This window comes from Armigeres subalbatus, chromosome 3, assembly GCF_024139115.2.
Source record: "Armigeres subalbatus isolate Guangzhou_Male chromosome 3, GZ_Asu_2, whole genome shotgun sequence".
Lineage (NCBI taxonomy): Eukaryota > Metazoa > Arthropoda > Insecta > Diptera > Culicidae > Armigeres > Armigeres subalbatus.
In genome coordinates, this window is record NC_085141.1 from 198,371,558 (window position 1) to 198,385,659 (window position 14,102).

Consider the following 14,102-nt stretch of genomic DNA (forward strand, 5'->3'; position numbering starts at 1 on the left):
GCATAGTTACATTCTAATAAGATATGTTAAAATTATGCAACGAAATAATTAAAAGACAGCCTGTGCTGTGCAGTGAGAATTGTTTTTAATTATTCTTCCCGGCACTGTGTAATCAGGTGTCCGAAGTTTGAATCTTTGTGTCCGAAATATGAATTTAACCCCGCCGGTGTCCGAGGTTTGAATCAAACAGAAGCCGGACATTTTCATAATTTGCAAATATTCTTCGCCATATCTTGCACATATTAAATACGTAATTCAAAGATGAATACTTTACTTTGTGATTTCAATGGTGGTTTAAACAGTGTGATTAGTAATGTGAGTAAACAAGATGATTATATATCAGAAAGTGCTTAAGCGTCCGAAGTATGAGTTTGCACGGTACTTCTCTCCAAAAGAGCATACTATATATAATAGCCCTGTTTGTCTGTCCGGTGACTAGCCAACCAGACGCAGCACGCGGGGAAATCCTAACAAAAAAAAATTGACGCTTCAATTCTTTTTTACCGAGCCTTTGACAAGCGCGGTGTCATCATCAATAGACATCATTGAAAAGTAGTATGAAAAAAAAATTGTGTCCGGGACATCCTGGCTACGATTTGGCGATGGGCTAAACAATAGCATGACAGTAGCCTGTTTTTTACTATCAGATGCAGAAAACAAAACCAGTGACAATCTTAGACAACCAGACACGGCATTTTATGAAAAAAATCACAGCCAACAGATGTTGAAAATTTTGATTTTTTTCAATGCATTTTTTGTTTATATTAAAAAACACTTGCCACGGGCGCTACTGCGTCCACAAATAAACTAGTACTTTCAGATTTGCGTCTTGTGGCAGGGCCAACCTCAGTGATTAAATAATAGCTTTTCTATGGCCGTCATTCAGTGGCATAGCCACACCCCCGTGGACATACAACGTTTTGAACATAAAACCCCCCCCAGAGAAAAAATGTTTAGCACAAGTTTTTTTTCGAAAAAAAAATCAGAAACCCCCCCCTCCCCCAGACCAATTTTCTGACTACGCTACTGTCGCCATTGCATGAGTATGTATCTTTTGTGTGGCGAGCACAATGGATACACTATGCCCAGGGTGTCGAGAAAGTTTCCAACCCGAAAACATCCTAGACCGGAGCGATAATCGAAATCCCCATCTCCGGATTGGCAATCCTACACACTTACCTCATTTCACCGTATTCGGTAAATTTTACCGAAATCTCAACAGCAGAACTGTTCGGTAATTTATTTTACAGATTTTTTGTAATTTTTTCCATTGCTCAACTGTCAAAATCACCGAAAATCAGTTAAATTATTTACCGAACAGTTCTGCTGTTGAGATTTCGGTAAAATTTTACCGAATTCGGTGATTTATTTTAAGTGTGATGCCTTTGCTCGCAAAGCTACTGGAGGCCCCCGAAATTTCCATACGTATCTTAATTTTTGGTTTTTCATGATCTGCTCAACTTTACTCGAGGCTTTCGCATGAGGAAAAATCAAATAAACCCGTCGGAAACTATAACGAATGTATCTGCTAAAGGAATGAGAAAAATCTATTCAACCGTATCGAGTTAAGCTGATATGAATACAGACCATTTCATTTTTATATAACATAACATAACAATATAATATCAATCAGACAATCGTAATAATATAACAGATACGTATTTCAACAACAGTATAATAGTAAGACAGTCTTCAGTGTCTCGACCCACAAATTGGAGGGAACGTTCGGTTTAATTGATTAATATTTATGAACATGTTTTTCATTAATATTTATAATATTTCGTACTAAATTCTAGAACATGTCATTCAACTTCAAACATCTAAGGAGAATCATTTTGATTTGGTATAACATGTTGAGAAGGAAACAATGGATACCAACTTTCGATAGGACTTTTCATTTTATATGTATTGAAAAATAACTCTGTGCCGCCTATACTTTGATTATGTTCGAAACCTAACGATTTTTGCCAAACCGTTACTAATATTGTTCGTCCAAAAAGCTCTGATGCCTGAAAGCAAAATAACATTACATTAATAAAAAAATCAGCTTTTAATTTCCTCTTTCATACCGAATATTTAAGAACTTGATTATACTGGGGTTCAGGAGAATATTTTACAACTTTGGTTTTCTTCTTATGTCTCAGTCGATCTCCATCCTTCAAGTAACACTTCACATATGTATCTGGTGTTGCATTTGAGTCCTCAGGCATTAGATTTCTTGCGGAAATAACCTATGGGTGAATTTAAACATATATAATATTAGGGTAAATGATAAAATCTGTCGATTTCGACTAGCGGTTATTAAGACTGAACGCCTAGTATAAACAATTATTAGGAGCTTAAACGAGAATAGTGTTGCTATTCTCCGAAACCTATATCCTCATAATGATGGGAATCGAGCTACACACCAGTTTTCCGCCAGCGCGCTGGCGCTGCAGCGGTAATGGCTGCCAGCTTGCCTGTGAGCTAGTATTTGATGTGCACCCACCGTTCCGACCATGGTTCAATGCACCGAATGAACACAGTCAATAGACTAACGCAAAATGAACTCTCCCAAGAAATTATGACGTTTGAGCGGGTCGCATAATGAACGCAAAATGAACTTTAGTTCGAGAAGACGACCCGCTCAAAAGTCAAAATCCATCGGGTGAGTGAATTTGATGAACTCCTGCACAGGTCTATGTTGAACTCACCATAGACTAACGCAAAATGAACTCCCGCAAGAAATTATGACGTTTGAGCGGGTCGCATAATGAACGCAAAATGAACTTTTGTTCGAGAAGACGACCCGCTCAAATGTCAAAATCCATCGGGTGAGTGAATTTCATGAACTCCTGCACAGGTCTATTGGTCCATAGACCCAAGATGAATACACCACTAGGTGTTCCAATCTGCCAAATTCACGATTCAGCCATCTTGGATTTTAGCATGGGAGAGCCAGCCGGTTTGTTTCTGTTTTGCACCGAAAATTAATTTTTCACCCCCGCCTTCTTCTTGTCCATAAATTGGGCGGGAATTTGGATAAATGTGCCAAGACAACTGAAGCCGTTGACCTCACGACCATAAAATTTCAAAGCATCCCGTTTATAATAAATAATTTCCTGACTTAATTATTGCAGGTGGCTACATCGCGCCACTGCCTGAAGTAAACTTGTATTGTCGCCGTCGCCCCCCCCCCTAAATGGTAAAAAGATTTAACGGGTACTGAAATGAATTCGCTTAAACATGTGCACTTTGCGATCCAATCATATTCAGAAATAGGTTTTTGAAATTCAAAAGATTCCCAAAAAAACTTATAAGGGTATCCAGGATCCATACTATATGAAATTTCAAAACAACTCGAAACATTTCGGGCTCAAGAATTGTCCTAGAAATCCTCTAGGAACTCCCCTGGGAACTTGTAAATTCCTCTGGAAAGTTATCCACAAATTCCTTAAGTTTTACTTCTAGACATTTCTTCGGCTATTCTTCCAGAAAATCTGCGACATTTCCTTCAGGAATGCATTCTAGAGTTCCTTCAAGAATACATACAGAATTTCCTCCCAAAATTCCACTAGAAGTTTCTTCAGTAATTTATGACGGAAATCCTCCGATTTCGCTCCATAATTTCATCTGCTAATCTATAAGAAACTGCTCCGGACATTTCTCCAGGAACTCTTCCTTAAATTCCTCCGGGATAGCTTCCAGAACTTTTTACGGGAATACCTCTATAAATTCAATAGCGATATCCTCTAGAATTACATTTTGGAATTCTTTCTGCAATTATTTCAGAATATCCTTCAGGAATTCCTCTAGAAATTTCTTTAGGAGTTTCTCCAAGAATTCGTCCAAGTATTTCCCCGGAAATTCTTCTCTTACTTCAGGAATTTCTCTTGTCTTTCTTTTGTCCTAGAATTCTTTCCGGACTTCACTCGGAATTTACTCCAGAATTTCATTCGGAAATTAATGTTAGAGTTTCTCCAGGATATCTTCCAAGAGTTATTCCAGGAATTTCTTCAGAACAAACAAAAAACAGCAATTCATCTGGGAATACTTTCTGGATTTCATCTGGTTATTTCTGCATTAATTCCTCCTCTGATATTTCTCCAGAAATTCCTTCATGAACTTCTCCAATAATTATTTCAGTACTACCTTGTGAGAATTCCTCTGGAAGTGCTTGTGGGAGTTCCTCCGGGAGCTCCCCCAGGAGTTTTTTTTCCAAAAGTTCCTCTAGTAATCTCTCCAGGAACTTCACAGGGGATTCTTTGACGATATTTGGCAGGAATTTCAAGGAAAATGGGATTTCGGAAGTTCCTCTAGAAATTCAACTCCGGGTATTCCATCGGCTGTTCCTCTGAAAATTTCTCCGGGAGTTCCACTAATAGTTCCTCCGGAAATTCATTCAGACTTTCTTTCAGGAGTTCATTAAGGCTTTCTTTGGGAATATATCTACAAATTCCTTCAGAAGTTCCTCGGAAAATTTCTCCGAAAGCTCCTCCGGGAGGTCCTTTAAGAATTATTTCAGGAGTTTGTCCTGGAATTCATCCAGAAGTTCTTACGAGAGTTCCTCCAGGATTTCCTCCGGAAATTATTCCTGTAGTTCTTCAATAAATTCATCTAGAAGTTCCTCTGGCAGTTCTTCCGAAAATGTTACTTTCTCCGGGAATTCCTACAGAATTTCCTCTGGGAGTTCCTCCGGAAATTACTCAGGGAGTTCCTTCTCAAAGGAAATGCCGGTGAAACTCCCGGAGAAATGCTCATAAAAACTGCTGGTGGAGCTTCCGGAGGAATTCACGTAGGAACTGCCGGAGGAGCTCCCGTAAGAACTCCCGGAAGAATTTCAGGAAAAACTCCTAGAAGAATTCCTAGAGGACCTCCCGGAGGTACTCCCAGAAAAACTATCGGTAGAACTTCAGGAGGAATTTCCAGCTAAATTTCTGAAGAAAGCCTTAATGATTTCCTGAAAAAGCCTGAAAAAGAACCTCCTGGAAGAGCTACTGGTGGAACACCCGGAGGAATTTCTAAAGAAAATCCCGGGAGAATTTTAAGTGAACCTCCGGAGGAACTGCCAGTGAATCTACCAGAAGACTTCTCGGAAAAAAACTTGGAGAATTTGTCTTATAGACAAATCTCATCTAGCTGAAACCTTTGTATGGGTATGTAGCAGGACCATTATCATCATCAGAGGACCTCCCGGAGAATTCCTTGAAGAGCTCCCAGAGAAATTCTCGGAGGAGCTTCTGGAGGAATTTCTATATAATTCCCGGAGGAAATTCTGAAGAAATTCCCGGAAGAAATTTCAGAGAGCTGCCGATAGAACTACCGGAATAATTTTCGGAGGAATACCTTGAGGAGTTCTTGGAGAATCTGCCGGTTGAACTCCTGGAAGAACTCCTGGAAGAAATTTTCGAAGAAACTCCTGCAGGATGTCCAGTGGAAACTTGAAGTATCCACCGAAATTCTTTCTGGATTTCTTTGGGAATTAATCTAGGAACTCCTCCAAAAATTCCATAGTTGATTTTATTTTCGGTATAATTTCTGTATAAATTTTCGGTGGAATTCCTGGAGAAATTCTTTGAAATTTTGACAAGAAATTTTTCGCAACTTTCACGGAAAAAAATATGGAATTTACACAGGAAGTTCGAGGATTTTTCGCGAAATTCTCAGAAATGTTTATTGGCAATTCTGCGGAATTTCCACGCAATTTTCTTAGGAGTTCCACGGTGCAATTTTTCAGATTTTTTTTATGAGAAACAGCACGAAAGAATTATCTGAAGAATTCCCTGCAGAACTTATGAAAGAATTCGTGGAGGATTTCTTGGAGTAAATAATGGTGGAATTTTCGGTCAATTCCCGGCGAAATTGATGGTGGAATTCCTGAAGACATTGCCGAAGAAATTGCTGGAGGCATTCCTGAAAAATCCGGGCGTGAATGCGTCACGTTTATTGGCATTACGTTTTAGTAGAAAACGCTGACGCGCAATGCGCTGTTGAGATTCAGCCTTTACTGTTGGTTGTGGATTTGGTTCCAAAGTGTTTGCAGCTTTAAAGGAAAAAGTAGCAAGCACTAATATTCATGTGTACTACTATAAAACTACGATTCAGAAGACCTAAAAAATTTGCCCCCCCCCCCCCCTAATCGAAATCCTGGTAACGCCCATGAGCAAGGCTATCGTTGTAATAAAAGACCCGGGCGAAACAGCTTACTATTTCAGTGTGCGAGTCTGATCCATTCAGTTCTTCGAAAAAACTCAACTCCTTGGAACAACTCTCCAGCTCTTTAATTATTTTTTCAAATACTTTTCAAAGTGGTTTTCAAGAAAACATCAATTAATCCTTAATTATCATATTGACAAAAAATTGCCACGGGCTGCTTTTTAATCTATAGGATGGGTCATTAGTCCGAACGGTCATTAGGCCGAACGGTTATTAGGCCGAATGATAGGTGGAGAGTGAGAAGTGAGTAGTGCGAAGTGATGAAGAAGTAGAATGGAAGAAGAAAGAATGAAGAAGGGAGTAGGAAGAAGAAAGAGAAGGTAAAACGAAGAAAGAATAGAGAAGAAGGAAGAAGAAATTAGGAATAAGGAAGAAGGAAGGAGAAGGAAGAAGAAAGGGAAGTAGAGAGGAAGCAGAAGGAGAAGAAAAAAGTAAGAAGAAAGAAGAAGATAGTAGGAAGAGCGCAAAAGAAGAAGAAGGAAGGAAGAAGAGGGAAGAAGGATGAAGAAGGAAGAAGGATGAATAAGGGAGAAGGAAGGAAGGAAACTAGAAGGAAAAAGTATGAATGAAGGAAGAAGGAAGAAGAAAGGGGAAAGAACAAGGAAAGTAGAAGGATGGAAAAAGGAAGAAGAGAGAAGGAGAAAGAAGGGAGAATTGAGAAGGTAGAAGAAAGATGGAAGAAGTAAGAAGAAAGAGAAAAGAAGAACGAAGGATAAAGGAAAGAAAGGATAAAGACGACAGGAGAAAGAAGAAGGAGAAAGAAGAATAAGGAAAAAAGGAGAAAGAAGAAGGAAGGGAAACGTAAGAAGAAGGAGGAGGAAGTAGAAACAAGGAAGAAAGAAGAAAAATGAAGGAAGTAGGGAGAAAGAAGAAGATAGAAAAAAGAAGGAAGATAGAAGAAAGAGCAAGCAAGCAGGGAGAAAGAAGAAGGTGTAAAGTGAAGAAAGAACTTCTCATTTTTCACTTTTTGTTTCTTTCTGCTCATCCGGCCTAATGAGTAGCTCATTTTCTGTTACGATTTCATTCACGAAAGGATTATCCGAATTATTATTTTTTCCCTAGTAGATCAGCTGTGTTAAAATATGAAAATATGGAAGATTTCTCAGCAACGTTCTGGTGCGTGCTGAATATTTGCGGAATTCGCACTATACTCATGAAGGTATAGCCACATCGTGACGTGTTACACAGTGGAATTCTCTGTTGTGTAAAATAGCAATATATATATATATATATATATATATATATATATATATATATATATATATATATATATATATATATATATCGAAGATATCTTCTGTACCAAGTAGAAATTATACATTGACAAGGAAAATAAAATTCAACACAATGTTTACCTTGAGTTCCAGTATTGACTTATCCAAAGTAACTGCTAATTGTAACTCTCCAACACTTTTCAGGCTGTGCTGCATACCTTTGGGAAGTATTTGACCAGGGCCCAGACTATTGATGGAGAAGTTAATGCTGGTGTCTGATGGTATGTCAAGGGTGCTATCCGTTTTTACTTTGAGGGAGGACATTCTACGTTCAATTTTATCTGTAGTTCTCTCGGACAAACTTTGATTCAGTGATTCTGGACGAAAAAAAAAAATTGTCAGTAAATTGTACTTGGATTCATTGTCATTTTTTATAGGTATAATTTATATAAAAGCAGTACAGAACGAAAATGATGGATACCCTAAGCAATTATCTTATCAAAGCGATTGAATTAAATTATTTCTTGGAATTTGACCAAAATATTCAAAATAATGATTTTCAGTATCAATAGACGTGGATCCGCTATAAAAACCATAGTTAATTGGTAGTTTTCATTTTTATTAGCAGTTTTAGTTAGCAGTTTATGCATAGTTTAATAAGTTATGTTAAACCTGTGCCAGCGAAAGTGGTACATATCACATTGAGTAAATTTTACTGGACACGTATTTTCCCGAAAACTTTGAATAATAAATTCAAATTTGCCATTTTCTGTAACACAACTGTACCAACATGCAACCTACCAACATATATTTAACATGTATAATATAAGGTTTGTTGACATATTTCAAGTTTATTGGAACAAAATGCACATGCACCTCTATCGACAGAAACTGAAAATCGTTGGTAGGATAAGTGTACATGTACATTCATAAAATTATTCTAAACGATTGTGAACCATGTTAAAATTCAAAATAGGGTGAAAATCTGTTGCAAAAACATCCTTTCTGCCGAAATTTTTTTAAATGGGCCGATTTTAGTGGGAAGAGCCATACATGTACCACTTTTTTGTCAATGAAATGGCCATTGTGATATATATGCCAGAAATTAAAAAGTATACATATCTCCAGATTCAGTAGTCAAAAATCACTTTTTCGTTTTTCTCTTAGTAGATCTTTTTGCGTATAGAAACCGTTCATGTAAAAAACTTAAAAATTGACAAAAATGTTTTATGTAGGCTAGATGTACCAGTCGTTGCTATAGCACCAGTTGTCGCACTAGTGCTTTATATAAAAAATGACCAATCAAGCTCCGCAAACCAAGTTCACATCTATAAAGCATATTCATATGATACGATAAAACCTTTGGAGGAAACAAGCAATGCATAATCGTAAAAATTGATTTTGCTTAATTTTTGACGTCCTTTGCACCAGTTGTCGCACTAGTGGTCCCTATTTGGCCAATTCCATGAGAAAACAATGGGATTTGCCAGATAAGGAACCAAAATTATGAATATTGCCACAACTGGTGCATGCGTTCCTATTATGGATTAATCAATTTTGATGATTATAATAAATTTTATTGTGGTTTTCACAGCTGTTCTAAGGAGCAGGAAGTAAAACCTTTCGCTTGAGCATTATTGACCGCCCACGGTTGCTACTCCGTTATTGCCAGGCCAGCTGTAATTACACAGAGAACCAATAGATGAATTTTGGGACTAACATAATCTTCAATGTGTAAGAACGGCCGTGTCCAAATGCAGGTCAATTAAGGAATAGGTAGGAAATTGATGACGTGATACTCGTTTTTATATAGGCCGATGAGTCATCTGCACTTCCATAAGAAATCACTGGGATGTTGGATATAACGGTCTACCGTGTATAGCGTGTAGTTCGATTTAAAACAAAAACATCTAAAACGCTAATTTTTTTAATTATCGACCGCACTACACGGATGCGAACAAAATTTTCACTTTCTGATTAACTTACTCACCCGCACAAAGCAGAACAGAACACAATTTCGGGGACCGGCCGATCGTTTTGCTTTACAAAGCAAATCTAAATTTCGACGGCCGGCCGATCGCTCTGCTTACTGGGGAATCTGAAACACGAGAAAACACGCACTGAACTGATTAACTTTATTACCAGCCGCGCAATGTAGAACACAATATTTCGGCAGATCGCACGATCGTTCTGCTCTCCGAAATAAGAAAAATCACGCACTGAGCTCTGTTCTAATGGAAAGTACACACGGTCAAGCAGTTTGACCAACATTGACTCCACCTCTCGTTTATTCAAACATCTATCAAGTTTCACCAACAGCGGCACGAACAATCAATTTATTCGACCAACAATATCACACACGAACGACCGAAGCGCCAACTTGAACACCAACCATCAAAAATATATGGGATCTGGGCGACTTCACTACAAATGCTCAAACATGTTCGGCGAACTTTGACTCCACCCCCGGCAACTCAAACCAAAATCAAACCGTTTAAATTATTTCCAACCGAGCCGCCAACTGTCAAATGGTTGTTCGAACAACTTCACACACGTTCAAACAAAGCAGCAACCGAAGTGTTTTCTTGGGGGCGGAGTCAATGTTCGTCAAACTGCTTGACTGGTGTGTACGTTGCATAAGGAGCAGGAAGTAAAACCTTTCGCTTGATATATAAAGTCCACCCACAAGCCTTTTACTTGTTGTAAACCTTTTAAATGTTGTTCTTATGTATGGCGACAATTGGTATACCCACCCTATAACGTTTTCTGGTAACGGTCCAGTTATCGTCATGAAACTGTCTATTTCACTATGTTATCGTTGTTTGGTAATTTTATATGCTTTTGTGTAGTAAGTACCTACACTATTGATACTGATAATCTGAATAAACTATACATATAACACTGCACAAAAAGTTATTAACTTTGTTCGACTAGATCGATTGTAAACGCATCACAAAATTATGTTTCTACTTTCAGTTTTTTCATGCGAAATTATAACATTTATGGTTCAATCCAACTACAGCTAGTCCTACAAAGTTCTATAGCTGCTGAAGACGCGTGCTTGTTCGGGCATGTCAGGGCTGATCAATTGTTTATCAAGGGCAATGCCCTTGCTAATATTGCGATCAAGCCTTTGTAAATGCTCAAACATGTTCAGCGTCAGAATAGTTGAGTAAGAGAGGTAAGACTTTGATAAACTGTAAACATATTTAAACACGCACTCACACAAACGCACACACATTCACATATACATATACATAAATACACAGAAAAAACATCCATGGTAAAAATACTATTTTGTAGACTACGCTCTGTTTTTAAAACAACCATAATATTTCAGTAAATTTGATCGTGATTTTAGAGAAATTCACTACTGTTTCAGTTCATATGACAACATTCCGCATGGGTCACAGTTGATTTTTACTGCGCGCATGGTAAAATCAAACGGGATTGTTATCTGCTGAAAATCGTCGGTGCATATTCTAATAACCCTCGGAATGGTAGTAGGTAGTCGGAATGGTAACCCTGCAATATTTTTTTGCGTGTACACATATACATACATACACTGATGTACTACGTATGATATCGAGGAGGTCATCCGAAGTGCTCAACTCCGTGGTTGCGATACGAATGAATTTTATTCAAGTTTAAGAAATCTATTGAGCCTTAATTCTAAACTACATAATTGGTTACACAGAGACAAATCGAGAGAATGAGAGAATCGGTAAATAGGAGGCGCATGGTAACATCGATATGCGTTAAAATTATATTGCAGTTGACAACCCGTCGGTAGGTGAAATTCGAGAATCATTTAGCCTGGGAATATTGAGCTTGGGAAAAGAGCATCGTTGGCGGTTGCAACATGGGCTATTGCACTTGGGTGTTCTTGCCCACGTTGCAAGACCTTGACGATGGGAATTATTGTTGCTGTGCCACATCTGTTGGCAATATGCAACTCAACTAATTTATGCACTACATCTCCCCCTTTTAAGGAAAATGAAGATCGTAGAGAAATCATTTGAATTTTGAAGTTAATGTTACCAAACACCTTCTATGTTTTAAAAATTACTATACAATTTTGTGTAACGTAGTTTGTTTGTTAAAGTTTTACAATTCTATTTTTATGCACTGTTTTTTGTTCGTTTGTTTCTGCAATTTTTGATTTTTACATTCGGGTGGCTTATTGCTATCACTTCAAAAGGTCCATTATAAACTTTGTCTAGTTTTCTATTGTTTTCAGTTTTTAAAAGTATTTTTTCTCCTAATTTAATATTTATGGGGTTTGCTATTTCTGCTTGTTTAGCTATTCTCCTATGTTTAGATTTGACTAAAAGTTCTTTTGCCTTATTTGCTACATATTGCAATTTAAATTTTAGTTCTGTATAATAATTGTCATAGTTATAAACTGGATCGATTTTTGAGGGGTTCACTAAACTTCGAGGATAATTTACCAAATTACCAAAACTAATTCGTATGGCGTGAATGTATGTTCAGTGTTGGGAGTAGTGTTGTAACAGAATGTATAGTATTGAAGCCAAGAATCCCCATCATCGAGTTGCTCGTTAATGAATTGTCGAAGATATTCATTAAGGCATCGATGATTGCGTTCAAGGGCGCCAACTGTTTGGGGGTGGTAAGCTGTAGAAAAATTGTGGTTAATTGACAGTAGTTGACATATATTATTGAACAGTTCATTTTTATATTCTGTTCCTAAATCGGTCTTAATTAAAATTGGGCATCCGTATATAAGTATAAAGTGCTCAACAAATGCTTTTGCTAATGTTTGAGCTTGCTTATCAGGTATAGGTATAGCAATAACATACTTTGGGAGATCACATGGGAGTGCTAATGCATATCTAGTTCCGTTTGGGGTTTTGGACAAGGGGCCTATTGTATCAATGGACACAACATTAAATGCTTTCGTGGGAGTAGTGGTTTCAATGAATTTTTCTTTCGTATGTACCGTGTGTTTGTTTCTTTTACAATCAATGCAGTTCTTAACGAACTGGTTGATAGATTTTCGCATATTTTTCCAGTAGTATGTTTTACGTATTTTATTCAATAATCTTGTAGTACCAATATGTCCTCCAAGTGGGGATGTATGGTTCTCGAGAATTATTTGATTGATGTCATTTTGGTTTGAAACAATTATCGCTGGTGTATAGATAATTACGTCGACTTCGTTGTGAGATTGGTTGTATAATGATTTAAACTCTTCAGTATTTATCTTCGAAAAATAATACTGTTCCTTGCAATTGCTAGCTTTTTAATATTCAAGTACTTGGCCATTTCGTTAATTGTGTCAATAATTTCTTTAAAGTCTTTAGTGGATGTGCACATCATTACAGAAAATTGCGCTTGAGCAAGATTCTTTTCAATTTTATCATATATTTTATTGACACCGTTGTCTGTATCTCATCAATTTCGGTTATTAGTTTGGGAAGATCAAACGCATCAATGTTATTCACTGAATCGTATGCTCTAAGGTGATCAGTCTTTGGGCTATCGATTTGAGTGACATTGCTTGGTTTTCTTCTTGTCATAGACCTTGTCTGTATCGGTAAAACAGAGATAGTTTTTAGTTCATCTGAATCAACAATTACACGTGAAAGTGCATCGGCGCCGACATTAAGCTTTCCTTCTACGTGTTCAATATTGAAATCAAATTCTTCCAAATCAACTCTTATTCTAGTCAATCTTGACGAAGGGTTTTTCATTGTGAATAGATATACGAGAGGTCGATGGTCAGTTTTGACTGTAAACCTCCTTCCGTATAGATAAGGTCGAAAATGGGTGATTGCCCAGTGGATTGCAATTAGTTCTTGTTCTATGGTGGACTTATTTCGTTCACCTTTAGTAAAGGACTTACTTGCATATGCCACTGGTAAATAAGTGTCTCCATGTGATTGTGTTAACATAGCACCACATGCCATTTTAGATGCATCGGTACATAAGATAAAAGGCTTTTTGAAATCAGGAAATTTCAAAATTTGAGGATAATAATTTGTTTTTAAAATTTCAAACGAATTTTTACAATCTTCGGACCATTCAAACTTAACATTTTTTCGTAATAGATTGGGGATGGGCTAAATCTGCAAAATATGGTATAAAACGTCTGTAATAATTACAAAATGCAACGAATCGTCGAACATCGTCTGCATTTTTAGGTGTGGGAAAATTACTAATTGCTGAAAATTTTGATTTATCGGGCTTGATTCCTTCATTTGAAATATAATGACCAAGATAAGTCACGTCAGAACAAAAGAAATGACATTTAGCAGGGTTAAGCTTCAAATTACGTTGACGAAGCTTTTCAAAAACAAGTTCTAAATTTTGTAAATGATGTTTAATTGAACAGCCGATGACAATAATGTCATCGATGTATAAAATGCACAATCCGCGGGAAGACCACTCAAAGCTATGGTCATCATCCGCTGGAAACTGTTAGGTGATATATTGAGACCAAAAGGAAGTCTCTTAAATTCGTAATGACCTGTTTCGGTGGAGAAGGCTGTAAATTGTTTCGAAGCATCATCAATTTCCATTTGATGGAATCCGGACATCAGATCTAGAGTAGAGAAATATTTTGCTCTACCTAACTGATCTAAAATATCATCAATTCTAGGAGCGGAATTTATCTCCTAGAATTTTCTTATTCAGTTGCCTAAAATCTATAACGAGACGCCATTTTTT

At 37.3% G+C, this 14,102-nt stretch overlaps 1 protein-coding gene across 10 annotated transcripts in view; it reads right to left on the minus strand.

Annotated features, from left to right (window-relative positions):
* Positions 1-1,691: 1,691 nt before the first annotated feature.
* Positions 1,692-14,102, minus strand: part of LOC134225408 (regulating synaptic membrane exocytosis protein 1) — a 160,242-nt gene continuing 147,831 nt past the window's right edge. For 8 of the 10 annotated variants that reach the window (XM_062705465.1, XM_062705464.1, XM_062705463.1 and 5 more), the window contains 3 exons: positions 7,551-7,786; positions 2,070-2,231; positions 1,692-2,009 (listed from right to left, as the gene is read on the minus strand). In XM_062705465.1, coding sequence (XP_062561449.1) covers positions 1,821-2,009; positions 2,070-2,231; positions 7,551-7,786 — 587 coding nt within the window. In that variant the 3' untranslated portion in view covers positions 1,692-1,820. Of the gene's footprint in view, positions 2,010-2,069; positions 2,232-7,550; positions 7,787-14,102 lie in introns of those variants that run through there. The other 2 variants (XM_062705466.1, XM_062705467.1) reach the window with 2 other exon arrangements.